The sequence below is a fragment of the Akebia trifoliata genome, chromosome 3 (genome assembly GCF_017979445.1).
Source record: "Akebia trifoliata isolate Shusen 1 chromosome 3, ASM1797944v1, whole genome shotgun sequence".
In the NCBI taxonomy this organism is placed as follows: Eukaryota; Viridiplantae; Streptophyta; class Magnoliopsida; order Ranunculales; family Lardizabalaceae; genus Akebia; species Akebia trifoliata.
Window position 1 is genome coordinate 36,636,955 of NC_141377.1, and position 27,196 is coordinate 36,664,150.

At 37.8% G+C, this 27,196-nt stretch overlaps 1 protein-coding gene and 1 long non-coding RNA gene across 2 annotated transcripts in view; one reads left to right on the plus strand and one right to left on the minus strand.

The window, feature by feature from the left end:
- LOC147406680 (acetolactate synthase small subunit 1, chloroplastic-like) overlaps positions 1-25,427 on the minus strand; it is a 31,610-nt gene extending 6,183 nt beyond the window's left edge. The window contains exons 1-4 of the mRNA XM_086434832.1: positions 25,138-25,427; positions 20,488-20,701; positions 8,249-8,332; positions 5,999-6,067 (exon numbers count right to left, since the gene is read on the minus strand). Coding sequence (XP_086290958.1) covers positions 5,999-6,067; positions 8,249-8,332; positions 20,488-20,701; positions 25,138-25,379 — 609 coding nt within the window. The 5' untranslated portion in view covers positions 25,380-25,427. The remainder of the gene's footprint in view (positions 1-5,998; positions 6,068-8,248; positions 8,333-20,487; positions 20,702-25,137) is intronic.
- Positions 16,265-19,500, plus strand: LOC147406681 (uncharacterized). Its single transcript, XR_015176545.1, has 3 exons — positions 16,265-18,046; positions 18,142-18,300; positions 18,585-19,500. It is a non-coding gene; the product is annotated as an uncharacterized LOC147406681 (long non-coding RNA).
- Positions 25,428-27,196: the final 1,769 nt, after the last annotated feature.

The following is a 27,196-nucleotide window of genomic DNA, read 5'->3' on the forward strand; positions in this document are numbered from 1 at the left end:
GGGAAATTTCATTTTTGAAATAGCTATTAGCTCTCATTTTGGTCATTTCCCCCTCTAGTATCTGTTTTTTCTCCTTTTGGAATGATTCTTTGTATCATCTTTTCCTCGTTCAATAAAATTGTGTCATCAATCCAAAAAACGCTAGATGCTTATTACTTCCATCAGATGTAATGAGTTCAAATTTTGGTACTTGTGAATAACTTTCAGATAGAACACCGATACTTGTAATTCTAGATGATATCCCATGATCTAGTAGTGCAACACATTGACATATCAAGTTTGGAATGTAGACACATTACTACTTAAGGACTAGTAAAGGGCTCAAGTTAGATTCAATTCCCAAAGTAAAGGACCCACCAATGTAAACTATTAACAAAAAATGATCTGCAATTTAAGAAAGGAATTTTACCTATCAATAAAATAAACAATTTTATGAAAGGACTGTGCACCGTGCAGGATGAAGACTCTAGACAAAAGAATGAGGATTCAGGTTCTGAGAAAAAAATTCAAGGGCACTTGCCTTGATGGAAGGCATGTTCCAAGATAAAACTGAACGAGTATCCACACACACAAAAAAAACCCCAATCAAAGCATAATTAAGACAACTTCAAAATAGGTCGACTACTGTAGAGGACGAGTGGCCCAGCTTTTTTTTTTTATACTGAAATCGTTAACTAGAATGCATTCGTAGTCCACTTGGTGAGTTTTAAAACAATGGAAACTAAAAGATATTTAGAATAGCCAAGCTTACAAAACCCTAGGTGCCATAATCCACTAACAAATTGAAACTTCTGCTTCAACTAGTGTCGACTAAATCTAGTACAAAACTCGATGAACTCCTTATTTGGATAAATATTTAATTATTTGTCACAAAAAAGTTTGAAATAAAATTTTATATTGCTTAAACATACTTGCGTATATAAGCAGGGGGTTTGGGCCTCTCAAGTTGTCTAGCTAGCACGCCATAAACATGTCTAGCACCAAAACAAATGTCAACTTCCAAGTTACATTTCATTCATTTAGACATATGAGTCACCAGATCCTGACCCTATATATATATATGTATGTATTTTAGATATATCGATATTTTATATATGTGCCATATAGGCATATGTGTAATTTCATTCATTTTCTAATTTTATATATACCACGGTTCATAGTGAGATAGTCAAGTTCGACTCCTCTCTTCCCTAGTTTCTCTCTTAAACCCTAAGTCTAATCTTCTACATGGTATCAGAGCATTCCTTACTGATTCGATTTAGGATTTTCACTCTTCTTTCTTTTTTCTACAATTCTTTTAGTTTATTCTTGATTTTATTTGGTAAAAATCATATTTTGTGATCTGATTTCCGAGTGTTCATCGTTTGTTAAAACCCTCGCCTTAGAGGATTGTCGTCGTCGTGATTATTAAAATCCCTAATGTGATCATAGATCAAGGGATTTTCTTGTTGGTGGTTCGTAAGTAATTGTAGTGGAGTCCTACGATTTTGTTTAAAAAGCTTTTGGAGCCCTGCAATTTACCCAGGAGAGTCTCTGGGTACCTACGATCTCCTCTGGTGAATTTTCTCCATATTTTTTAGCATTGCGATTTTGTCAGGTAGGGCTCTTGATGTCTGCGATCTCATCCGAGTCTCCATATTTTTTGTGTTTCGATTTACCTAGAAGGGACTTGGGTGTTTGTGATTTCTTTTGGTGGTGTTCTCCCTCGCTTTTGATATTTGCGATTTGCCCTAGAAGAGTTTTTGGGTGACTTTAAATTATTTCATAGAACAGAAGACAATTGATGGTTAATGACTAATTTTTCTGGCGTCTAAATGATTTCCATTTGCTTAAATGGAAGTAACTACATATAGTGGTCAAAGGTTGTGAAGATCTTTTTGAAGGCTAAGGGTAAGAAATCTCATCTAACTAAAGCAAAGTCCGATTCTCTTGATGAAAATTCCATTGAGGTATGGGAACAGGAAGATGTTCAGATTGTTACTTGGTTGTGAAATAGTACGGAGCCACAAATCAATGCTAACTTTATGTTTTTTGATACTGCAAAGGAGATATGAGAAAGAGTGAGGCACATGTATTCGGGATTCAACAATATAACTAGAATTTATCAAATCACTAATCAGTATTTCACCTTATAAAAAGATGATAAAACTCTGGATCAGACTTATGCTTCATTGATGCGTATACGTGAAGAGTTGAATCAATATCAACATATTTCCAATGATATATGCAGAAGCAAAGAAATGATATGGATGTTATACGTATTCTTTCATCCCTCCAATCAGAGTATAATGTAGTCAAGTCTTAGAATTTATGAAGTCCTAATCTTCCTTCCTTGACAGATGTTTTCTCTAGGCTAAAAAGAGTCATTTTATTAAATAGTGACCAACCTATGAGTGATTGCTCTGCTTTAGGTACTCTTGAAAATCGTGGCGGTGGTCATGAAGGTAAAGGTGGCGGTCGAGATTTAGGAGGTCGTGGAACCCGAAATAGTTCTTAGTGTGGTAAGGATGGGCACACCATTGACTTTTGTTGGGATCTTCATGGAAAACTAGTTGTCCACTAGGTCTCATTATCTTCAGCTCAGGATGTTGTGCAACCTATTATTTCATTTAATCAGAGTATAAGCAGGTTATCCACTAATCTCCAACTCATCGGCTATAGCTATTTTAGCCTAGACAAGTTATCCATTTGCTTATTATCATCTACCAGCCCCTATAGATCATTGATTCTGGTGCATCAGATCATATGACAGGTAATTCTCACCTGTTATCATCTCTTTCTCCATCTTCTTGTCAAACCGTTAAATTAGATGTTCAAAAGTTGTTGGATTAAAAACTTCACAACCCAATCCCCAAGTCTTTCTTTATCCTCAATATTTTATGTTCCTAAATTTTCATTTAGTCTTCTTTCTTTGAGTCAACTTACGAAGAAAGTAGATTGGTCAGTTACATTTTTCCTTTCACTGTGTGTTTCAAGATCTAAAGACGAAGAAGATGATTGGTTGCGGGCATGAAGTAGATGGTCTGTATCTTCTTGACAGTACTGTAGTCCCAACAGCTCTTCATTCATCTTCTAGCACCTTTCTATGGCGTTGTCGGCTTGGTCATTATTCTCCTTGCATTTTATGGAGTCTAGTTCCTGTTTTAAACAAAGACTTCACTTAATTGTTAAGTGTGTCAGTTTAACAAATACCATCGAGTGTTTTCCATTTACTATGAATTGTAGAGAGTCCAATCCTTTTCGGTTGGTGCATTTTGATGCATGTGGTCCACTACTTATTTAGGTTTTAAATATTTTGTTATTTTTGTGGATGACTAATCAATGATGACTTGGTTAGTTTTAATGAAGGATTGTTCTAAGTTGTTTAATATATTTCAGCAATTTCATATGAAAATTCAAATCCAATTTGGTACTTCTTTATGTATTTTACGTTCTGATAACACATTTTTTTCTATCATTATACTACTTATATGCAGTCTCGCAGTATCGTCCATCAGTCATCTTGTGTTCATACCCCTCAACAAAATGGGGTAGTTGAACATAAAAACCACCACTTTCTTAAGGTTGCCCATGCCTTAATTTTTGAGATGAAGGTTCCCAAATACTATTTGAATGAGGCTGTGCTTATTGTTTGTCATCTCATTAACTATATGCCTACTATTGTCCTTGATGGTACTTCTCCACATCAAACCTTATTTCTCGATCGTCCTATTTTTCATCTTATTCCTCGTGTTTTTGAGTGCATGTTTTGTTCATTACTTGAATTTTGATCGTGACAAGTTAGATCCCAAGAGTTTGAAATGTGTGTATCTTGGGTATTCTCGTACCCAAGAGGGTTACCGGTGTTATAGTCCCACATTAAGCAAACACTTTGCCTGTGTTGATGTTATATTTTTTGAGTCTACACCATACTACTCTATTGGGTCGTCTGTTGATGGTACATTTGAGAGTGTTCATTTACTTGTTCTTTTTCCTATTTCTGAACCCACTCTTGCTCTACAGCTTCAAGTTTATCACATGAAGAACAATAGGAGGATCATTATTGCACCGCCAACACCAAATTCTTTGTCGTCTGAGGATCCATCTTCACCTCTCGTACCGGCACCTCATTCAGGTCAAATAATGGATGTTACTTCATTTTTTTACCGAGTTACCAATCGCTCTTCGCAAAGGTATCCATTATTGTGTTACTAAACATCCTATCACTAATTTTGTTTCTTTGCTTTGTTGTCTTCTTTTATCTCTAGTTCTTTTTTTTTTTTTATAAGAATCTCAAAGATGCCTATCTCACCCGAGATGGAGGACAGCTATGGTTGATGAGATGGATGCTCTACACCATAATGATACTTGGTCTTTGATTTCTCTTCTTCCCGAGAAGCATGTTATTGGTTGTAGATGGGTTTACATTGTTAAATTTCATTCTGATGGTACAATTGATAGATTGAAAGCTCAACTAGTTGCTTAGGGATACACACAGACTTATGAAATTATTGACTATGCTGAGACTTTCTCTCCAGTTGCAAAAATTACTTCCATTCATTGTTAAAATACCTTCCCACATGGTGATTACATGAGGAAGTGTATATGGAACAACTACCTAGGTTCATTACTCAAGGGGAGACTAGAAAAATGTGTAAGCTTTGGAAATCACTCTAAGGTTTGAAGCTATCTCCACAAGCATGGTTTGGTAAGTTCAGTTATGCGGTTCTCCACAAGGAGTACGTGTTGCTGATAGTCTATGTTGATGACATGGTATTAATTGGTAGTGATCTTGATGGGATACAGAGATCGAAATCTTATCTCCAACAATAATTTCATGCCAAGGACTTGGGAAATTGACATATTTCCTTAGTATTGAGGTGGCTCGTTCAAGTCGTGGTATTAGTCTCTCTCAAAAGAAGTATGTCCTAGATTAGTTAGAAGAGAAGGGATTACTTAGGTCTAAACTAGTGAGTGTCCCCATGGATCAGAAGTTGAAATTTACAGCAGAGTACGGGGATGCATTTGATGATCCCACAAATACAGGAGGTTAGTTGGAAAGTTGAATTACCTCACCATCACAAGATCAAACATCTCACACGCTACCATTGTGAGTCAGTTTATGAAAGCACCTAGGATGCCACACTAGGTAGCTGTTCAACGCATTATGAGATACCTGAAGGGATTTCCAAGATGTGGTTTGTTATACAAGCTTAATGGTCATACTCAAATTGAGAGATATACAAATACAGATTGGGCTGGTTTTCCTTCAGAAAGGAGGTCTACCACAAGTTATTGTACCATCATAGGAAGTAATCTTGTATCATCGAAAAGCAAGAAGCAAACAGTAACGGCTAGATCAAGTGCATAAGCTGAATATAGAGCTATGTCTCATACTTCTTGTGATTTTATTTGGTTGAGACATTTTCTCTAAGAGATTGGTTTCACAGTAGAGAGACTTATGAGTCTTCTATGTGATAATCAGGCAGCCATGCATATAGCTTCCAATCTGATGTTTCACGAGCATATGAAACATATCGGGGTGGACTATCATTTTGTTCATGAGACTCTTCTGAGTGGTGAAATTGCTACAACATATATTAAGTCTGAAGATCAACTTGTTGATCTGTTTACCAAGTCATTGGGAAGTGATAGGTTACTTTTATGTGTAACAAGCTGAGATTATATGATATATACTCTCCAACTAGAAGGGGAATGTTAGATATATCAGTATTTTATATATGTGCCATAAGGGAATATGTGTAATTTCATTTTATATCTATTTTTACATATACCACAATTCATAGTGAGAGAGTCAAGTTCGACTCTTCTCTCTCTCTCTCTCTTAAACCCTAAGTCTAATCTTCTACAATATGAAACACAAAATCAATCTAGGAAGTAAAACATAAACATGTATAGTCTAGCACAAAAACAAATATCAGCTTCTAAGTTACAAACCAACATCATAACATATGAAACACAAAATCAAGCTAGGAAGTAAAAGTCCGTTGAAAGTCACCTCAATAGTTACAGAGTGCTCTGAGATATCCACAATTCTCCCTCTAAATATGTCCACCAACCACATGATCTGAAGAGTTAAACCAATAAATATTACGTCGGTATCTTCATCCCAAGAATGAGAAATAAAACATCAGTATGAATAGATGGGTTTCATTAGGGAAGCCCCTTCAGGATGGAAAATGATATGCATTTCTTAGAAAATGCCACCAACCAACATTCAATCATTCAACACTTGGGAATTCCCCACCAGTCAGAACCCACTCAATGCCCTCTTTATCCTTCAAGGAAATCAAGGTGTCACCCTTCTATAGACAGTAAGGATGTTCTACCAACGCCGGTGCCATATGTGTGGCATAGATGAAGAGAGTGGGACCATCATCTATTGAGTCCCACAGTACAGATTTCCTAATTCAAAAATCAATTCGGGTGGTTGTTACCAACCATCTGGTTTAATAACAATGTTTGTCCAATGAATATGACCTATCAGAGGGTTAAGATTATTTTTGAGCTCAATTCTTGGACTAGGAGATCCCCCATCAGCAACCACAGTTGTATATGTTTTCTCCAAGGAACCATGAGAACACAGAATTGCAGTCACCTTACCAGAAATTAAAAAAAAGAAGCTTTGAAGAGGATCCCTAGATGTCGATACAAATTTTTGAAGTGAGAAGGAAATGACTTTTGGTCACTATGTTTACATAAGCTGGGATAAATTATTAATTATTCATTGGCAAAAGCGGTTTATGTCTACCACTGCTTCACAGATATCTCCATTCAAATGAAGGTTTTCCCTATTGTTAGTTGTTGCCCACTCGTCTCCTACATTTCTCAAACGGTTTATGCTTATTCAGATTTGTTCACTTAGCAATCCCAACTAGTCAAACTGATAGGATAATATATATATATATATATATATATATATATATATAGGGAGTGGTTCGGCAGCCCTAAAGTTTGCCAAACATTTTTTGTAAATCGCTTTTGATGGGGTTAGAAGTTTTGGAATAGGCTGATTTTTTGTGAGGATGATCTCTACGGTGAAGAGATCATCCTCCCCAAAAATCAGCTCATTTTGAAACTTCTAACCCTAGTTTACAAGTTGAAGAATCGTGGACCGTCCAATTTTTGTAAATCACTTTTGATGGGGTTAGAGGTTTTGGAATAGGCTGATTTTTGGTGAGGATGATCTCCTCATCATAGAGATCATCCTCACAAAAAATTAGCTCATTCCAAAGCTTCTAACCCATGTTTTGAAAAATGTTTGGCACAATGTTAGGCAAACTTTAGGGCTGCCGAACCGCTCCCATAAATATATATATATATATATATATATATATATATATATATATATATATATATATATATATTACTGAAACACTGTCTGGAAACAAGATTTTAAACCTTGGTTTTTTTTCTCTAATTCGCCTCCAGTTTGACGGTATAAAGGATATTAAATATGCAAAACAGCTGACCGCTTATTTTGCTGCAAGAAACTCTAAAGTGAGTCACCCAAAAAATAGGGTGCTCAAAGACATAATTGTATGTTGGAGATGTTATTCCCAAAATCTTTCTTTAACAAAATATCTCCTTTTACAGATCTAAAAACACAAACATAAACAAAACAAAACATTTTAATTACATTTCAAGTAATTTTTTGAGTAAGTATTCTAAAAAACTGATATAATTGTGATAATAAAAAGAACCTTCTAATGAATATCTATATCGGACCCTTGAAAGGATACTTGAGCAGAAGGTGATGGCTTATAATGTCTTTGTACCTAAGATATTTGCAGATCTCGGTAGCCCTCCACACCTTAAGTTCATCATGGCTTTTTTTTTATGTTCTTGATGTGTTGACCTCCAAAGTGTTTTATAACCCCAGATGATTATGGGATTCTTGCCATGATAGGGCTTTTTCAGTTGTATTACTTTCCAGAAAAAAACTGGTGGCTGAAGTGATCTATAACTTCATATTTCCAAGATGGTGTGATATAACTCATAAATAAATAAAAAAATCAGTGTGAGGCCCATCCAAGAGGAGATCCATTGGTGGAAATCTGAAGTTGGTACAGGCAGAGCGCTGCTACAGTTACTATAGATGTATTAATCTAGTTTTGATTTATCCTATGCTTTCCTTTATGAACTAGCATTTATATAATGTTTGTAAACCTCTCTAAGATCCATAGGCTCCCAACTCGTCTGAAGTTGAAAAATGACTGAATAGATGAAAAATGAGGATTGTAATTACCTCTGCACGATTGCTTGGATCTGCATTGAGTTTCATGAGCATCAGTTCACGTTCTACCTGTGGCTCCTTAGAGAGATCTTCCACCTGGTTGATCAGATAAAAATTAATGTAGTTATAAGGAAAATTGGGTGAAATGAGCATTAGAAAGACTTTATACATATATGGATGAAAAAAAGCACGATAAAATGATATTTCAGTACCAGAAAAATTGCACTTGTCAAACAAATGGACAGAAAAAGTAGATTCATTGAAACCAAGTATAACAGTAAACATTTAAGTGGACAAATTAATAAAAAAAAATGAAAACATTATACAAATTACTAAATGGAACACAAGTGACAAGTTCTAATTGAAAGAAGCGTACATTGTGAATTCATTTTTTGTAACTAGTAGCAGTTGAACATTGATGGTATTGTGGCTACCCGGGCCAAGGTTTGAAATCTCAAACAAGTCACAGATATTCACAGTTTTCAGATGGTATCAATCCAAGTTGCAACTTGCAATAGTATGCAACTCCACCAAGTTTTATCAAACTAAGATTACATTAATGATATATAACATAAGAGAACTTCACTATATATAGCCTACAACAAAAAGGGAAAAAACAAGTATGAGAAAGAAGAATAAAGAGTAGACAAAATGAACAATGAGTTGGCTGATTTGAGGGTGGAGAGTGAGTTGGCTGATCTGTGGGTGGAGAGTAAGCTGGATTTGTGGCTGATCTGTTGGTGGAGAGAGAGCTGGCTGGTCTGCTAACACTCCCCCTCACGTTGGAACATGAAAACTATTGATTTGTTTATCACCCCCTGTCAAACTCATGATGGTACAACTAGGAGCAGCGAGAGTTTGCTAACTAGGAAGTGAATGCGGGCAATGGTATGCGACTTTGTGAAAAAGTCAGCTAACTACATCTGAGAGGAAACATACCATAGAGAGACAAAACTCTGTTGGAAGCACTAGGCAAAAATTCTGAATGGCACTCTTGTTGTCACAGTACATCAGAATCGGATCAAAAGCAAGAATTCCAAGATCTACAAGTCGACAAAGCCTAACAATCTCCTGAGCAGTGGTGGCTATAACACAATCAATGTCGTCAAATGCGGCCGCATAAGCAATCACATATGCCATTTCCAAACTAATTTTCGCATATGCTACCATCGCATACATAAAATTATGCTATTTGCACAATATGCGATGGCATACTGTTTGAACACATTTTTTTTTTATAGCTTAAACTCATTTTTCTCTTATAAATATCCCACCTCTATCCTCTATATTCCTTTTACAACATCTCTTCTACCTCTAATCTCTTTCTTACTCTCACAAAACCCCCAAGTATTAAATCTCATTACATTTTATTATACATTCCCACATAATTATAAATATTCTCTAATCTCTACTCTATTACTCTCAAAGTTCAAGTCTCAACTTAAGTCATTCTCTCACTCTCAACTATCAAAACTCAAAAGAACAAAGAAAACTACTCAAGAATCGGGATTTAAACATTTTCCTTTCTTTTTTTTTCCCCTTATAGCATATGCCACTGCATATGCGATGTGCGAAATGGCATATGCAAACATGTGTTGGTCGCACATGGTCGCATATGCTATTTAACAACATTGAGCACGATATTCAACCTCAGCAAACGAGCGAGAAATAACTGACTGCTTCTTACTCCTCCAGGAGATAAGAGTCACCCAAGAATATATAAAACCCCATGGTAGATTTGCGGTCCGTAACATCACCAGCGCAGTTAGAATCATAATAGGCACGCAACTATAACGATGATGAGGATGGAAGAAGCAAACTATGAAATAAGGCACCCCGCAGATAACGTAGAATCCTGGTCACAGCGGCCCAATGAACAGTGGTAGGAGCAGAGACAAACTGGCTAACCACATGAACATCATAGGTTATGTCAGGTCGAGTAATAGTGAGGTATACAAGATTGCCAACAATAACTCAATATAAAGTCGGATCCTCGAGGAGGATACTGTCAGAAGGTATTAGTCAAACATGAACCTCAAGAGGGGTGTCTACCATCCGAGTATCAGTTAGTCGAGCGTGCTCAAGGACATTAGTCGCTTACTTGGACTGAGACAGCAAGTAGCCCCAATCAGAGGATGCGACCACCTCATTCCAAGAAAATACAGTAGAAGACCGAGATCTTTCATCTCAAATTCGCGATGTAACTGAAGTTTTACATGAGCCAACCCAACAATATCATCTCCTGTCAAAATCATATCATCAACATAGAGCAGTAGAAAAATATTTCCATTGATTGACGAGCGAATAAATATAGTAGTATCTGAATTACTAGACATATTGACAGATGATTGTAGGAAACTTCTCAAACCAAGCATGAGGAGCTTGTTTGAGACCATATAAAGCCTTGTGAAGTTTGCAAACTTCACCAGACTTGTGTGAAACTGTTAAATAAGTCCTTAGGGCATTTTAGTCTTTTCCCTTTTTCTGTTTATCTTATGTAAGTCTTAATAGCCTAATTAGGGCTAATTAATAAAAATACTCTTAATTTTCTCTCTGTTTTGAACTTGGTATCAGAGCTTGCGATCGAACTCGAACTCGAACTCTTTCTTCTTCCTCTACAAACTCAATCGAATCATTCTTCCTTGGAAACAAAGCCCCTACATCACTCGTCTTCAACCTATATCACCCCTACGGGGGTTATTTGTTGCTAAAAACCCCATGCGATAGGGAGTTAACTTGATTCAAAGCCTGCGATCAGGCTATACTCACAGCAACGATGCTGTTGACGTTGTGCGACGCCTCTAGTGGCTGTACTGAAGTCATACGACGTCTCTGGTGGCTGTAGTAAGATCGTGCGACGTCGTTGGTGGCTGTAGTGACGTCGTGTGGTGCCTCTAGTGGTTGGAGTGAAGTCGTACGACGCCTTTGGTGGCTGTATTGAGGTCGTTGGTGGCTGTAGTGACGTCGTGTGGTGCCTCTAGTGGTTGGAGTGAAGTCGTACGACGCCTTTGGTGGCTGTATTGAGGTCGTGCGACACCTATCGGAGCAGCTTGGACATCTACGATCACAGAAAGTGGTTTATCTAAGCAAGTTGCTGTTCTGACCTGTACGACTCATCCGGTGGCTGTGGTTTTAATTGTTTTACTCACATAGTGGTTATAAGAGGGGGCCGGCAGTGTTTTGAACATCTACGAAGTTTTTCGATCACATTAGAGTGCTCTTTGAGGCTGTTCTCCTACTTATATTGCTCATTGATTACCTATATTTGCGGTAATGATTATTGGATCACTCACAACAGTATTTAATTAGCCCTTATAGCTCTTTTGATCGTGCATTGTCACCTTTAGGGTGCTGCGATCACTTTTGAACTTTCTTCAAACCAAAGTACTCGGATTATTTGATGGCCTCTGAGTCATCCTCTTCCTCGATCATTGGTACTAGTAATGGGTCGAGTGGTTTTCCGTCTCATTCAACCGACTTTCCTGGTATTCAAATCACTACCGTGAAATTAGATGGTCCTAACTATCTTCTATGGGCACGATCGGTTGAAATGTTCATTGGTGGAAAAGGGAAGATCGGTTATCTCACAGGGGCGGACAAACAACCTACACAAACCGACAATTCTTACTCCCAGTGGTTTGCTAACGATTCTATGGTCCGTTCTTGGCTGGTTTCATCGATGCAACCACACATTGCAGCCGGTTTTATGTTCTCCTCGACAGCAAAACAAATATGGGATTCCGCAAAGAGTATTTACTCGCAACGTCAAAACAATGTCCGAATTTTTAACCTAGAGCGTGAGATTTCTCGACTCTCACAGGGTGACTCTTCTGTTACTACGTATATATCACAACTACGTGCTCGGTGGGAAGAGTTGACGTTTTATTCTTCGTATTACTCCTGGAAGGACCCTCTTGATGAGACATTGTATGCATCAATTCTGGACAAGAATCGGGTTTTTCAGTTTCTGGCTGGTCTTCGGGATGAGTTTGAGTATGCGAGAGTTCATTTATTAGGAATGGATCCTTTTCCTTCCCTACAGACTGCGTATTCCTATGTCTTGGCTGATGAGAGTCGTCGCGCAGCTGTCATACCCCTTTCTTCGGGAGATCACTCCGCTATGCTTGCTCGTCTACCTTCTTCACAGTCCCACAGTGAGTCTCTGCCTACCCGTCAGCGACATAAGTGTGATCATTGTGGAAAGTTGGGTCATGTGAAAGCTCGCTGTTATGCACTTCATGGTCGTCCTAATCAGCATCGTCAACAGTCTCAACGGTCTTCAGCTCATGTAGTTTCTCAACAAACGAATGATTTAGCACCTCCTTCAGTTACTACCTCCTCGTCGGATTCGGTATCTCTGTCCCAAGCCGAGCTTGACAAGTTCAGAAAATTCTTCAATCAGATAGAGACCTCATCATAGCCAGTTTCTACCTTTGCTCACTCAGGTACCTTAGCATCTGCACACAGTGTTTCTACCACTTCCTCACCATGGATCATTGATTCTGGTGCCTCAGATAACATGACCGGTACGTCTTCCCTATTTAAAACCTATAGTATTTGTTCTGGTCATCGCAAGGTCCGACTAGCTGATGGTTCTTTGTCTTCCATAGCTGGTCAAGGTCATTTACCCATTACATCTTCTTTATCCTTAACTAACACACTTCATGTTCCTCAACTTACTACTAACCTTGTATCTGTTAGTAGTCTTACAAAAAATTTGAACTGCAGTGTAACCTTTTATCCCTCTTATTGTGTCTTTCAGGATCTGGAGTCGAAGAGGACGATTGGCACTGGACATGAAGTAAATGGATTGTATCTCTTGGACGTTCCCGGTTCCCCTAGCACTTATTCTGCTTTTCAGCTTAGTAGTAGTCGTAGTCAGTCTAATAAGGCTCTTGTAATGCGTTGGCATTTACGTTTAGGCCATATTTCTTTTGGATATTTGAAACACATGTTCCCTACTTTATTTCATAATAACAATTTGTTTGATTTGTCTTGTGAAACTTGTCAATTAGCTAAACATGTGCGTTCTTCTTATCCTATTAGTATGAATACTACTACTCCTGCTATGTTTGACTTAATTCATTCTGATGTGTGGGGACCTTCCCCTGTCCCATCATTCTTGGTTTTCGCTACTTTGTTTTGTTCATCGATGACCACAGTCGTACCACTTGGGTTTATCTTATGAAACACAAGAGTGAGGTTTATGGTATCTTCAAGCAATTTCTTGCTATGGTTCATACCCAATTTGGTTGTACCATCAAGACCATCAAGACCTTCCGTTCTGATCATGGTACTGAGTACACCTATAGTGAGGTCTTGAAACTTTGTTTAGAGTCTGGCATTGAGCATCAAATGTCCAATGTTAAGACCCCTCAGCAGAATGGTCGTTCAGAACGCAAAAATCGTCATATTCTAGAGTTAGCTCGTGCCATTTCTATTGGCATGAATGTGCCTCAATCCTATTGGGCCGATGCAGTTCTTACTGCTGTTTACCTTATTAATCGGACCCCCTCTAGTGTTCTTCAGTTTGCCACACCCCTCTCTAAGCTCTCTCCAGATCGTTCTGTGTTTCCACTTTCTCCGCGTGTGTTTGGGTGTGTCTGCTTTGTTCAAGTTCTTGCCCAAACTCGTACTAAACTTGACCCTAAGGCCGTAAAATGTATCTTTCTGGGTTATTCCTCTACCCAGAAAGGATACCGTTGTTACCATCCTCCTTCTCGACGGCGTTTCATTTCTCGAGATGTTTCTTTTTTTGAGCATACTCCTTACTATAGTGGGTCCGTTGGTATTCAATCTGAGTGGTTTCCTCTAGATTCACCTGATGATTCTTTTCCTTCTTTATTTCCCCTTCCCATGCCTGTTCCTCCTTCTCCACCCCCCGTCAGTTCGTCTTCTCCTCCATTGCAGGTTTACTCTCGACGTCCCCGTGATACTACCATCACTTCGATGCCCGACCAGCTCGCCTCCTCGCCTCCAGCTCCGCCTCCGTCTGTTCCCTGTGATGATCGTCCTATTGCCACTCGTAAGGGTAAGCGCACTTGTACTTATCCCATTTCAAATTATATTTCTGATTCTGTACTATCCCCCTCCTATCAGAGTTTTCTTGCTTCTGTTTCCGTTGTTTCTCTTCCTACTACTGTTGCAGATGCTATTGCTCATCCTGAGTGGCGTGCAGCTATGATTGATGAGTTGACTGCTCTTGACAAGACTCAAACTTGGGACATTGTTCCTCTTCCGCCTGGACGGAAAGCTGTGGGTTGTCGTTGGGTCTTCACGCTTAAGCATAATCCGGACGGTTCCATTGCTCGTTATAAGGCCCGTTTGGTAGCCAAAGGTTATGCTCAGACTTATGGGATTGATTATCAGGAAACTTTTGCTCCGGTTGCCAAGATGACCACCATTCGTGTTCTCCTTTCTGTTGCGGCTATCCGCGGATGGCCTCTCTTTCAGTTAGATGTCAAAATGCTTTTCTCAATGGTGATCTTCAAGAAGAAGTCTATATGGTCCAACCTCCTGGGTTTCTTCCTTCTGCTTCTCCTGCACATGTTTGTCGTCTTCGCCGGTCCCTTTATGGTCTGAAGCAGTCTCCTCGTGCTTGGTCTGAGCGCTTCACTAAGGCCATGCATCAGCTTGGTTTCCATCAGAGTTCTGCTGATCACACCTTGTTCTTGCGTCACTCCCAAGGCAAAACTGTTGCTCTGATTGTGTATGTGGATGATATTGTTCTTACTGGAGATGATGTCGATGGCCTTACCGAGGTCAAAACTTATTTAGGACGTCAATTTGAGATTAAGGACCTTGGCCATCTTCGCTATTTTCTGGGTATTGAGGTTGACCGGTCTAAGTCTGGTATATTTATTTCTCAACGTAAGTATGTTCTTGATTTACTCAGTGCCTCTGGTCAGCTTGGATCTCGGCCAGTTGATACTCCTATTGAGCAGAATCACAGGTTGGCTGATTCTGAGGGGGAGTGTGTGTCAGATATTGGCCAATATCAGCGTCTTGTGGGAAAGTTGATCTACTTGTCCATGACTCGTCCTGACATTACCTATGCTGTTAGTGTTGTAAGTCAGTTTATGCACTCGCCTCGAACACCTCATCTTGCTGCTGTTTATCGTATTCTTAGATACCTTAAGGGATGTCCTGGTCGAGGTATTTTATTTAATAATCATGGTCATCTTCGCATTGAGGCATGGACAGATGCAGATTATGCTGGTTCAGTGACTGATAGAAGGTCTACTTCTGGGTATTGTACTAAAGTTGGTGGTAACTTGGTAACTTGGCGTAGTAAGAAGCAGGATGTGGTTTCTCGGTCGAGTGCTGAGTCAGAATACAGAGCTATGGCACTTGGAGTATGCGAGTTGTTGTGGCTCAAAATCTTACTAGCTGATTTATGTCTTCCTGTGCCGGTCCCTTTCTTACTATATTGCGATAATAAATCAGCTATTAACATAGCTGCAAATCCGGTTCAGCATGACAGAACGAAGCACATAGAAGTTGATCGTCATTTCATTAGAGAAAAGATAGTTTCTGGACAGATTTGTACTCCCTTTGTTCCTACCTCTCAACAACTTGCTGATGTTCTTACTAAAGGTGTTAGTAAAGCTTCCTTTAAAGATGTCTTATCCAAGTTGGGCATTGTTGATATCCACGCACCAACTTGAGGGGGAGTGTTAAATAAGTCCTTAGGGCATTTTAGTCTTTTCCCTTTTTCTGTTTATCTTATGTAAATCTTAATAGCCTAATTAGGGCTAATTAATAAAAATACTCTTAATTTTCTCTCTGTTTTGAACTGAAACTCTAGGAGGGGGAGTCGTATGCACCTTCTCAGTTAGATCACCATGCAGAAAAGCATTTTTGACATCCATTTTCCATGTTCCTACTTGAGGGAGATTGTTAGCAGACCAGCCAGCTCTCTCTCCACCAACAGATCAGCCACAAATTCCGCTCTCTCCACCCACAGATCAGCCAACTCACTCTCCATTTTGTTTACTCTTTATTCTTTTTTCTCGTACTTGTCTTTTCCCTTTCTTTTGTAAGTTATATATAGCCAAGTTCTCTTGTGTTGTTATTATCTATCATTAATGTAGTTTGATAAGATGGTATCAAAGCTACCAAATCTGATTTCACATCAGATCTGCACTCTTTGAACTCAGATCTGATGATCTGATTTCACATCAGATCCATTCCCCTTTCACATCAAATCTGTTCTATTTGTACCCAGATTTTGGTCATCAGATCAAAGCCAACAAATCTGATATGTGATTTAATTTCAAATCAGATCTGCACCTTTTGAACCCAGATTTGGTCATCAGATCTGCCCTTTTCACATCAGATTTTATCTCTTTAAACCCAGATTATGATCTCATTTCACATCAGACTTGCTACTTGTCTTCTTTTGGATCATCTACATCAGATTTCAGATCTGTTTTGATGCATTGATCTCTCCCTACAATCTTACATCAGATATCTATTCTTTTTCGATATGGACTTCAAAGACATCTGTTTTCACATCAGATCTGCTCCAGCGAAGAAGCCTACTTCTGTGGTCTGTTTTGTACATCAGAAATCTCATTTTTTCTGATTTCTTTTATTTATCCTTGCTTTTATACATCAGATATCTATTCTTTCTCATTTTTTTCTGATTTGTTCTTGTTGCTCTTCATCAAATCTACTGTTCCCAGCTAGATTTTCACTCCAGATCACATCCAACGATTTCTTTCTCTTCTATTTATGGGGTCTCTACCTATATGTTCTTGCAATGGCAGATGATAAATCAGATTCTCTTCAGGCTACTGGTGTTCAATTGACTGGGCTTAATTATGGATATTGTGCTGATGCTATGACACATTTTTTGATGGGTAAAGGGCTGTGGGATTATGTCGATAGTACAGCCAATAAGCCAACTGAAATCACCAAGGCTGGCTATGCCATTGAACTCAAGAAATGGACAATGAACAACTCCAAAAGTATTACCTGGATTAGAACTCTCAATTGCTATTCAGTTGGCCAAGTTTCCAACGGCTAAGGAGAGATGGGATCACCCGAAGAAGTTGTATACCAAATCCAACTTTGCTCGACAGTACCAGTTAGAGATTGATGTCAAGGGTGTGCGACAGGGAGATCATACTGTCCAAGAGTTTTATAGTGTCATGACTGATTTATAGAATCAGCTTGCATTAATCGTGCCTTCTGCACTTACTGCTTGATGGCATGGATTATCTGCAGAGAGAGACAATGCTTGGTACAATTCATGGTTGCCTTACATGCTGATTTTGAGACTATTCGGGGCTCCATTCTACACAGAGACCCTCTTCCTACTGTTGATGTTGTTGTTAGTGAGTTACTTGCTGAGGAGGATCAGTTGGGGACCCAACTAGGGAAGGGTGCTCTTAATGTATCTCCTTAGACGATCTTGGTAGCTTAGCTACTGCCTCAATCCTATGCTGCTCAGAGGAAAATCCAACAGTCACAGTTCAGGAAGCCTGCTGATGAGTGTTCATATTGTCATCAGAAAGGACATTGGAAGAGTCAATGTCTGCAGAAGCCTCAACAGTAGAGTCAAGGACCTGTTTCTCAGACTACTCAGTACAGAGGACCCCCTCCTCCTTGCAGCATTGGCGACCCCGCCTCAGTACCAGTAATATCTACCACCTTTTGTTAATCAGGCACATTCTGCACCTCAGGTTTCCCTCACTCAGGCACCACCATCTTTTGCTGATGTTGCACCTTAGATGGAGTAGTTCCTCCTTCAGAGTCCTGGCGTTGTTCCGTATGTTGGTTCATCCTCATCTAGTGCCCCTCCAGGTAGTCATTGCACCACTTGGATTTTTGACTCTGGTGCTACACATCACATGACTCATGATAGATCTTTGTTTTTGTCTATTAACTCTCCACCACAGGAACTAAGTATTCTCGCAGCTAATGGCACATCCATGTCTTTAGCTGGTGTCAGTCACCACCGTCTTTTGCTGATGTTGCAGCTTAGATGGAGCAGTTCCTCCTTCAGTGTCCCAATGTTGTTCTGCATGTAGGTTCATCCTCATCTAGTGCCCCTCCAGGTAGTCATCACACCACTTGGATTTTTGACTCTGGTGCTACACATCACACGACTCATGATAGATCTTTGTTTTTGTCCATTAACTTTCCACCACAGGAACATAGCATTCTCGCAGCTAATGGCACATCCATGTCTTTAGCTGGTGTTGGATCTGTTTCCTCCTCTCAGTTATCTCTTCCTGATGTTTATTTTCTTCCTCAGCTTACCTTGAATCTCATTTCTATTAGTCACCTTTGTCATTCTGGATGTCTTGTTTACTTCTCCAATTCTTGTTGCTTTGTGCAGGACTGTCATTCTCAAAGGCTGATTGGGACCAATCATAGAGAACGCGGCCTGTACGTCTTAGAGGATTTCCATTTTCCTACCAGAACTGCTTCCACATCTTTTGTTTCTTCTATTGATGTATCTTCTTTTAGATTGGGACCTAAATCTAGTAGTTTTTACTTGTGGCATTCTAGATTAGGTCATATTTCAGCATCCCATCTGTAGTACCTTGTGTCTACATGTGCTTTAGGGGATGTTTCTTCTCATGATATATCTGAGTGTGCTTGTTGTAAACATGGAAAATACTAATCTGTTTATCGAGTATTACTTAAGTCTTACCAGATTCAACCAAGGCAGTACAAATTGTATAATTTTTTACAATGTCGAATCAAATTCAACACCGAGACCACATTTAAAATCCCCATCCCATAGAAGCCAAATTTAGTAGTTAGTTTACTACAAAAATGATAGTTCATCTTAACTTTCGGAAAATATTTAAGGAAACATGAAAAGAAGATACAAAAAGAAGTTTTAGCAGATAAAGGGAGACTGCCCTCTACCATCCGGCTAGATTAGGGAAGATTTTCGAACTTTTGGTAAATTTTCACATAATAATTTTAGATGAGTTAGATTTTAAATTTTCGTAATTTTGGTAAAGCTCAATATGACACACACTCTGAGAAAAGTAACTGACAAGAAAGGCACATGTGACTAAATAGTAGTTATTTGTTAGTTGTCAACCTTGTGACTGGAAAATCAAATTGGCTTGGAAATGAAGAATCAATGACAAGCACTGTCTCCTGCATCTGCATTTGACTCAGCCCATATTCCAAAACAACGACATTGAGATAGTCCGGTTTAACAAATGGACGGATACAGACAAACTATGCTCAAGGAATAAAAACATAGTTGTTAAGATCATGAACAATGACTAAGAAGATAATGGCAGTCCCATTAAAAAATTCACAAAAAATGGGCTTAAAAATACAATATTTCAGAATTTTAATTTGATCAACTTTAAGGCTATTTTTTTTATAGATATTAGATACTTTAAAAACATGTTCACTATGGCTAATCAGGTCAAAGTAAGCGGAGAACAATAAAAGAGCTCTAGATATTTCCAGGGACATCACATATCATCATCATCATCTACATTAGTACAAGACCTTAAAGTTATCAAGGACCATTTTATAGGTCCCCTCGGAGTGAAGGATTATTTATCCAATGTCATTTACCAGGGAAAAAATGAAGAGGAAGGATCCTGGCAACTGGTACATGTTATCAACCTTCTTAAAGAATAAGCCCGAGGGTGAGGGTAAACTATTGCAAATAGGATTGCAGTCTCCTTATCAGAAAATGGTGTTGATAGAGACTTTTTTTATATGGGGAATTTTATTCCCTAGCTAAATAAAAATTCCCCTACATTTTTCCCCTCTCTTTTTTTTAACAATGTAGGGTATCTCCACCCCTTCGGATGTAGGACTAATCCCTCCATACTTCAATACCATCCATAATCATTAAGAACACAAAAGAAATCCACAAGACATAAGGTTCATGTATAAAGAACCAGATAATTGAAATAAAAGGAAGTTTCACCAAGTACATTTATCTTCCCAAAAAATGATCCATTCGTAAGTCATATTCTAGGCCCAAAGAAGCAGATGTAGCTCATCCTGGTTCAAGTTAAGAGGATACCTGATAATTTGGCTCACAAGGGAATGTGAGATTAAACGATCTTATCAGTGACATATTGCTTCCTCAGGATAGTAAGAGTTTCAGGAAAAAGTCCAAGAAAAAATGATAGATTATATGGTTCAGATAACATGCTTTTTTTTATTAGTAAGATTAGAACATTTTTGCAATCATCAGACAATTTAGACGAACCAATATTAATAATGTCTTGAAAAATTGAAATGGTCAGAACCTTCAAGACATTCACAAGCTTGTGAAGCTGCTCTACGACCTGCTGCAACACCCTTTCAGTTCCAGAGACAACTATTGTGAAGAGTGCCTTGTCCTTGTTCAAACCAACAGCAAGGGACTCAATGTTATATCCCCTTCTAGCAAACACCCCTGCAATCCGATTTATCATTCCACTTTCATCCCCAACAAATACTGAAATTGTATGGCGTCTCACCCTGCACTTATATTGTAACCAAAGTAGGCAATTCAAAAACTAAGAAACACTTTGAAAGCTGATCATAGCTTTTACCAGTAAACTTATGCTTAAATTCATATAACATAAAAGATATACAGAACAAGTACAAATTCACCCATTTCAATAGCATCTGTCAACATTAGTAGGAAAAAAAACTGATGAGAGAAACTCCAATACGTGTAGTTTCCTAATTATAAAATCTAAACAAAAACAATCCTATTAGTTGCAAAGTAAATAATAATAATAATAACAAAACCAGCACTTATGATTACTACATACCCATGACAACAAACTAAATCAGCCCGCTAGCTCCTTGGTTCTTCATATAAACTGTTTCAGAATAAGAAGGATGCAACTTAGGGAGATCCATTAGTCAGTTATGTTGTTCAAACACAGGTATTAAAAGAGCTTGTCAGACATCAGTTTTGATAGGAATGTTTGGGGGGGAGGGGAGGCACATATAGGAGGACAATCTCGGATCCTAATGAATTTGAAACTGATGTCTTGGAAGGTCAAAAGGCTAGGGAACAAGAATGGGAGAGTGCTGTAGAAGGGCATGACCAAAGCTTGGACAGCTAAGGACACAGCTCTCCAAGAGACAATGTTGGAAAGGCCTGGTTATAGAATTGTTAAGATATGTGGTTTGAGGGATTGTGGATGGTATCATGTTCCAGCTAGGGGTACAACTTGGAAGGTTGGGTATATGGGGAATTCTTGAGGTGGTCTTCAATTTATCCATAAAGCATAATAATGTGGATGACCATTGACCAATTCCCATGGGTATACGTAGGTGTATGGTCCTAATGAGAGTAAGGAAAGAGGTAAACTATGGGGGGATATGGATAATAATGAAGGGCGTTGTGGTCTTCCCTAGTGAAAAAGAGGAGATTTTAATGTGATTCAATTCCCATAGGTATGTCGTGTAATCGTGTATGTAGACCAATAAACCAAAATGGTCCAACTCTTGTAGGCTGGATAGATTCTTAGTGTCAAGGTCTTGGGAACAACAAGATCCTCAGGATTCACAACTCATCATCCAAAGAGTGGCTTCAAATCACTTTCCTATTATTATGGATGTTGTGGTTCCATCAAAGAGGCCAACCCCTTTTAGATTTGAAAATAAGTAGCTACCCCTTGTTGTCTCTTTTTCAAAGTTGGGACCAAGCCATATTCTCGGGGTGTACGAAAACCTTATGGAGGCTCCTTCCCTTTGCCATTACTTGGGGGCTTTGGTTGGAGAGAAATAGAAGAATTGTCAAAGAAGTGACCTATTCTTTTCAAGACGTGGTTCTTAGAATTATTGGATTTTTTTTTTGTTGTAAATTGTGTCCCAAATTCAAAGGTGTTTTTTTTCAAGGAGTTTGTTTTTAGATGGGACTCCTTATGTGATTAGTTGTTTCCTTATGGTGGGTCATCTCGACCACCTTTTGTAATGTTTTCTTTTATTAATAAATTTACACTTATCAAAAAAAATTATATAATAACTAGCATTAGAGGTATTAATATCTTCTGACTTTTGTATTAAGTGTTATCTCTCTCTCTCTCTCTCTCTCTCTCTCTCTCTCTCTCTCTCTCTCTCTCTCTCTCTCTCTATATATATATATAAGACCTACAACTAGGGTTGGAATCAGTTTCAATCCCTTCCATAAATTTTCTTCATCTCTCTCTTCTTTTCTCAAAAGCCTAGATTTTACATGGTGTTAGAGCATATCGTGTGATCTAGGGATTGTAATTTTAATTTCTTCCACTTTTCTTCCAATTTTTCTTTTGATTTTATGTTGAAATCATCCTTGTTGATCTGATTGAAGTTTGAGAGATTGTTGGCATTTAAATAATCCTCCACAGGGAGGGGTATTGTTTATGGTCTTTGATAAGTATATATCCTCATGTGAATCTAAAGAGCGATTTCAATGGGTTTGATACTATTTTGAGTAGTTTTTTTGTATTCTGCATCGTGGAGAGCTTTTGCTACAATGTTTGGGGGTAATGAAGACTGCAAATTTTCACTACAGCCTATTATGGCCTAGTCAATTTCCTAGAGTGCAGTTTTCTTCAGTACTCTCAATTTTTGGTGGGGAAAATTTCTATACAAGGTATTTTTCTTCAGTTTTTGTTGGGGCAATTTCTCCATAAGGTATTTTTTTTCTTCAGTTTTTATTGGGACAATTTCTCCATAAGCTAGTTTCCCTTAGATATTTTTGGGGGCAATTTCTCAAGAGGGCCATTTATTGGAGGTTACTCGTGCACTATTGTACCATATGGAAGTTCCCAAAACCTTTTGGAGAAATGTTATCCTCACAGCCTGTTACCTAATCAACCACATGCCTACTCCTATCCTTGAAGGTAAATCTCAACATAAGGTGTTGTTTCTTGATAATCCGTACTTTCATCTTACTCCATGTGTTTTTGGTTTTGTCTCCTTCATTCATCATTTGGGTCCTTATCGGGATAAATTGGATCCATGTGGATTGAAATGTATTTTCCTTCGCTATCCTTGTATACAAAATGATTATAAATGTTATAGTCTTGTTTTACGTAAACATTATGTGTGAACCGATCCTCCATATTTCGAGTCAGTTCCATATTTTGTGATATATTTCTGATGAATTTATAAGTATTTTTGTTCTTTCGTTGCCTATTCTTGTTACCATCTTTGTTGTTCCTCATCTTAAGGTTTATATTTGTCAACAGAGAGCGACCTCTATGACTATCATTTACCATCTACTGTTCATCAAGAGATCTAGATTACCTATTTTTCTTCGTGAAGGTACTTGCTCTTGTGTCACTTAGCATCATATTGCTAACTTAGTTTCATATGTTTCATTATCTTCTTCATTGTTTTGTTATGTTTCATCGTTGCCCTATGTTTTTTCCCAAGTACCTTTAGGATATTTTATCTCATGCGGGTTGGACGGCGTGAATGGAAAAGGAAACGACTACACTTTATAATAATAGAACATGGAATCTTGCCTCTCTTCCATCCAAGAAAAAAGTTATAGGTTGCATATCATGTTTATTGTTAAATTTCACCTTGATGGCATAGTTAACAGGTTGAAGGTTCACCTGGTTGCGAAGGGTTATACATAGACATATAGTGTGGATTATGCAAAGACTTTCTCACCAATGTTTAAGGTTGCATTGATGCATGTATTTATTTCCTTAGCTACTACATTAGGATGGCCTCTATACCAACTTGATGTGAATAATTCTTTTTTGTAGGGTGACCTGCACAAGGAGGTGTATATAGAGAAATCACCTCGATTTATTGTTTAGATAGAATTAGGCAAGCTTTGCAACATGAAGAAGACTCTTTATGGTTCGAAGCAGTCCCCAAGAGCACTGTCAAGGAAATTCAATGATGCAGTATTTAAGTTTGGAATGTCAAGATGTAAGACAGATCACTCAAACTTTCATTTTCATTCTACCGATGATGGATGTATTCTTCTAGTTATATATGTTGATGATACTGTATCGACAGATAGTGATGTCAGAGAATTGGGTGCATTGAAGTGGCTCATTCGACTAGTCGCATAAGTCTTTCAAAGAGGAAATACACATTGGATCTTCTAGACGAGGTTGATTTACTTCGATCCAAGCTTGTGGACACACCCATAGATCTTAATCAAAAGTTGACTACTAATAAGGGATTCTTCTAGTGATGCTAAAAGAGTGTTGTGGAGGCTTACTTTGTTTACAATTTGCTGGGTTATTTGGAAAGAGTGTAACAACAGGTGTTTTGAAGGGAAAGAACTGTTGGCTTTAGAGGTGTCCCTTACAGTGCTTTCATGTATCTTTTTTCTGCTCCAAAGTTCTCTTTGAGTTTAGGGGTGTGTTTTTTGATGATTTTGTGGCTAGATGGAATTGGGTTTGTAGTATTTCGTGTTAGTAGTCATCGCTGTACCTTTAGTTGGTCTTCTCGACCACTTATTCAATAAATTTTGTTATCTATAAAAAAAAAAAATGGATACTTTTTGCATGAAATGGGCATGTGCAAGAGGCTTTTTGGGAAGCTGAATTATCTCATTATCACCAGATCAGACATTTCCTTTGTTTTAAGTATAGCAAGTCAGTGTATGGAAGCTCCTAGTGCAGAACATTTGGCTCTACAGGCCGTGGCATACTTATTTTATTAGGCTAATGGATTTTGTTTTTCTTTTTTGAAATAAAAAATCCGACTTTCAGATAAATTCTAATCTAGAATTAGTTTTGCTTCCTCGTCATCCATTGCCCACCTTATTAATTGTCAGTTTAACTAAAGAACAACAAAGTAACATAATTATTGAATCCAAATTCCAAACGAATGAAAATGTAGATAAAAAACCAGCTAAAATTAGAACAAACCAAGCTTGTAAACTATACTGATTACAATTTACAGAAAAGTGAGCAATTTGAGGTACAATTGACTTCAATACTTACTTAGATCTCGCCCTAGAAGGAGAAGAATCGGTTACAGAAAGTACACTGTCGCTGCTCTGCTTATCAACGCCACTGCTAGCTGAGACCTCTAATTTCTTGTGCTCAAAAACCCTAGATTTTGATTTCGAACCAGTAAGTGTTCGTGGAAAAACTAGGGTTTTCGAGAATCCACGATGGAAACCCTCATCGAATGAGAAATTCCTGATTTTGATTGGAACAGTTCGACTTGAGATAGCCGCCATTGTTGTCTGTGGACGCACACTTGTGTTACAGCTGAGATCTTACAAGTTATAATTTTTGGGCCTTTTATGTGTTTCGTGCATTTGTACTTACCGATTTTACCCTTGTTGTTTTTCTGAAAGGACTGATGGGATCGGCTCTTGTTGAGTCACCATTTGAACGGGTAGGAGTAAATCCGACTTTACAGCATTCTTGATTCAAGTATACAACCATGTTTTAAAACCCGGTATTTCGTACAAGTAGTTATAAAAACACCCCACGAAGTAATAAAGGCAACCCACACATAACCAACTTATTTTGACTTATATGAGTTAAAAGTTTCGAAATGAACTAATTTTTAGTGAGGATGATCTTTATAATGAGTAGATCACCCTCACCAAAAATCAGCCAATTTCGAAACTTCTGACCCATCAAAATTAGTTTACAAAAAAAAAAATGAACGATTTAAGGTTCTTGACCTCGTTTTGATGAGATTAAAAATTTTGAAATTGGCTGATTTTTAGTAAGGATGACCTCCTCACCAAAAATAAGATCATTTTGAAACTTTTAACTCATATAAGATAAAATAATTCAACTATGGTGTGAGTTGCCCTAATTAATTTGTGGGGTGCTTTTATAATTATCCATTTCGCATAGTCTTGATTCTAGTGTAACAAGTCAAATTATTTAAATCGATTTAAGTATTTGTGAGATTTGTGTTATCAAGATACTCATAAATCTCAACCATTTGAATTTTGTGTTTAAAGGGTTGGGGTCTTGTGTTTTTTTCCTTAGTAGTCAACGGATCCTAACCATTAGTATTTTAAAAATAATTATAATTTCAACAATGTTGCACACGATGTCCTCTATAATTAAATTCACAATCATAGAATTTGAAAATTTACTTGAAAGACCTTGGCAGAGGGACTTCTTTCTAATTAATCCATGAATTTTGGGCTGTTACTTGATAATCCATTTATTAAAAAATAAAAATAAAAATTCTTAATGATCTTTCAAATTCATCTCAAGTTATAATATTTTTGAAATACCCATTTTTTCATCTTCTTCACATACTTAGGTTTTCCAATGATGATTCCAATTATTTTCGATAATTTTTTATTGTGAATGACGAATGAAAATGATATATTTTTAATTTTGAACATTTAAATGTATTTTATAATTTATTTCAATGATTTATAACAAAAATGAAGAACGAAGTCAAGATTCAAAATTTTTTATGTGGCCCCACCAAACGCTAACACAAATCCCCATGTCAGATCTTTGAGGTACTAGGTGACATTTCAAAATTTCGGCATGGTCCACTTTATTTATGTTAGCATTTCAAGACGTTCAACCTGCACCTGATAAACAACATACAATCATACATATACATACATAATATAATAATTAGCGGAAGCCTATATACATCTAATATCGTACGATAGATCAGAGTACGGAAAAATAAATTAATACACAAGATTATACAGAACTCCTCACTCTAACAAAAGTTAACGCTCATGACAAAATCAATAAGACTATCTGGATGAACTGACACCACTAGGGGAGTATAGCCTCAATACTCACCAGGTAACGGACTCTGGTCGTCTATCCGACCTGCCAGATAGTCCTCACTCGTGTTCTACACCTGCTTCGCCAAGCTCCGGATCTGAAACTAAAAAAATGGAAAAGGAAATGGTGATTAACAATGGTTACCCAGTAAGGAAGAAAACAATTTTTGCCAATAACCTCTCATAACATTAACGAATAAACATACTGAATCATTTTAAAATATGCAAAGTTTTACAGAAGAAACTATGATTAACTGGTGCATATAGTCAGG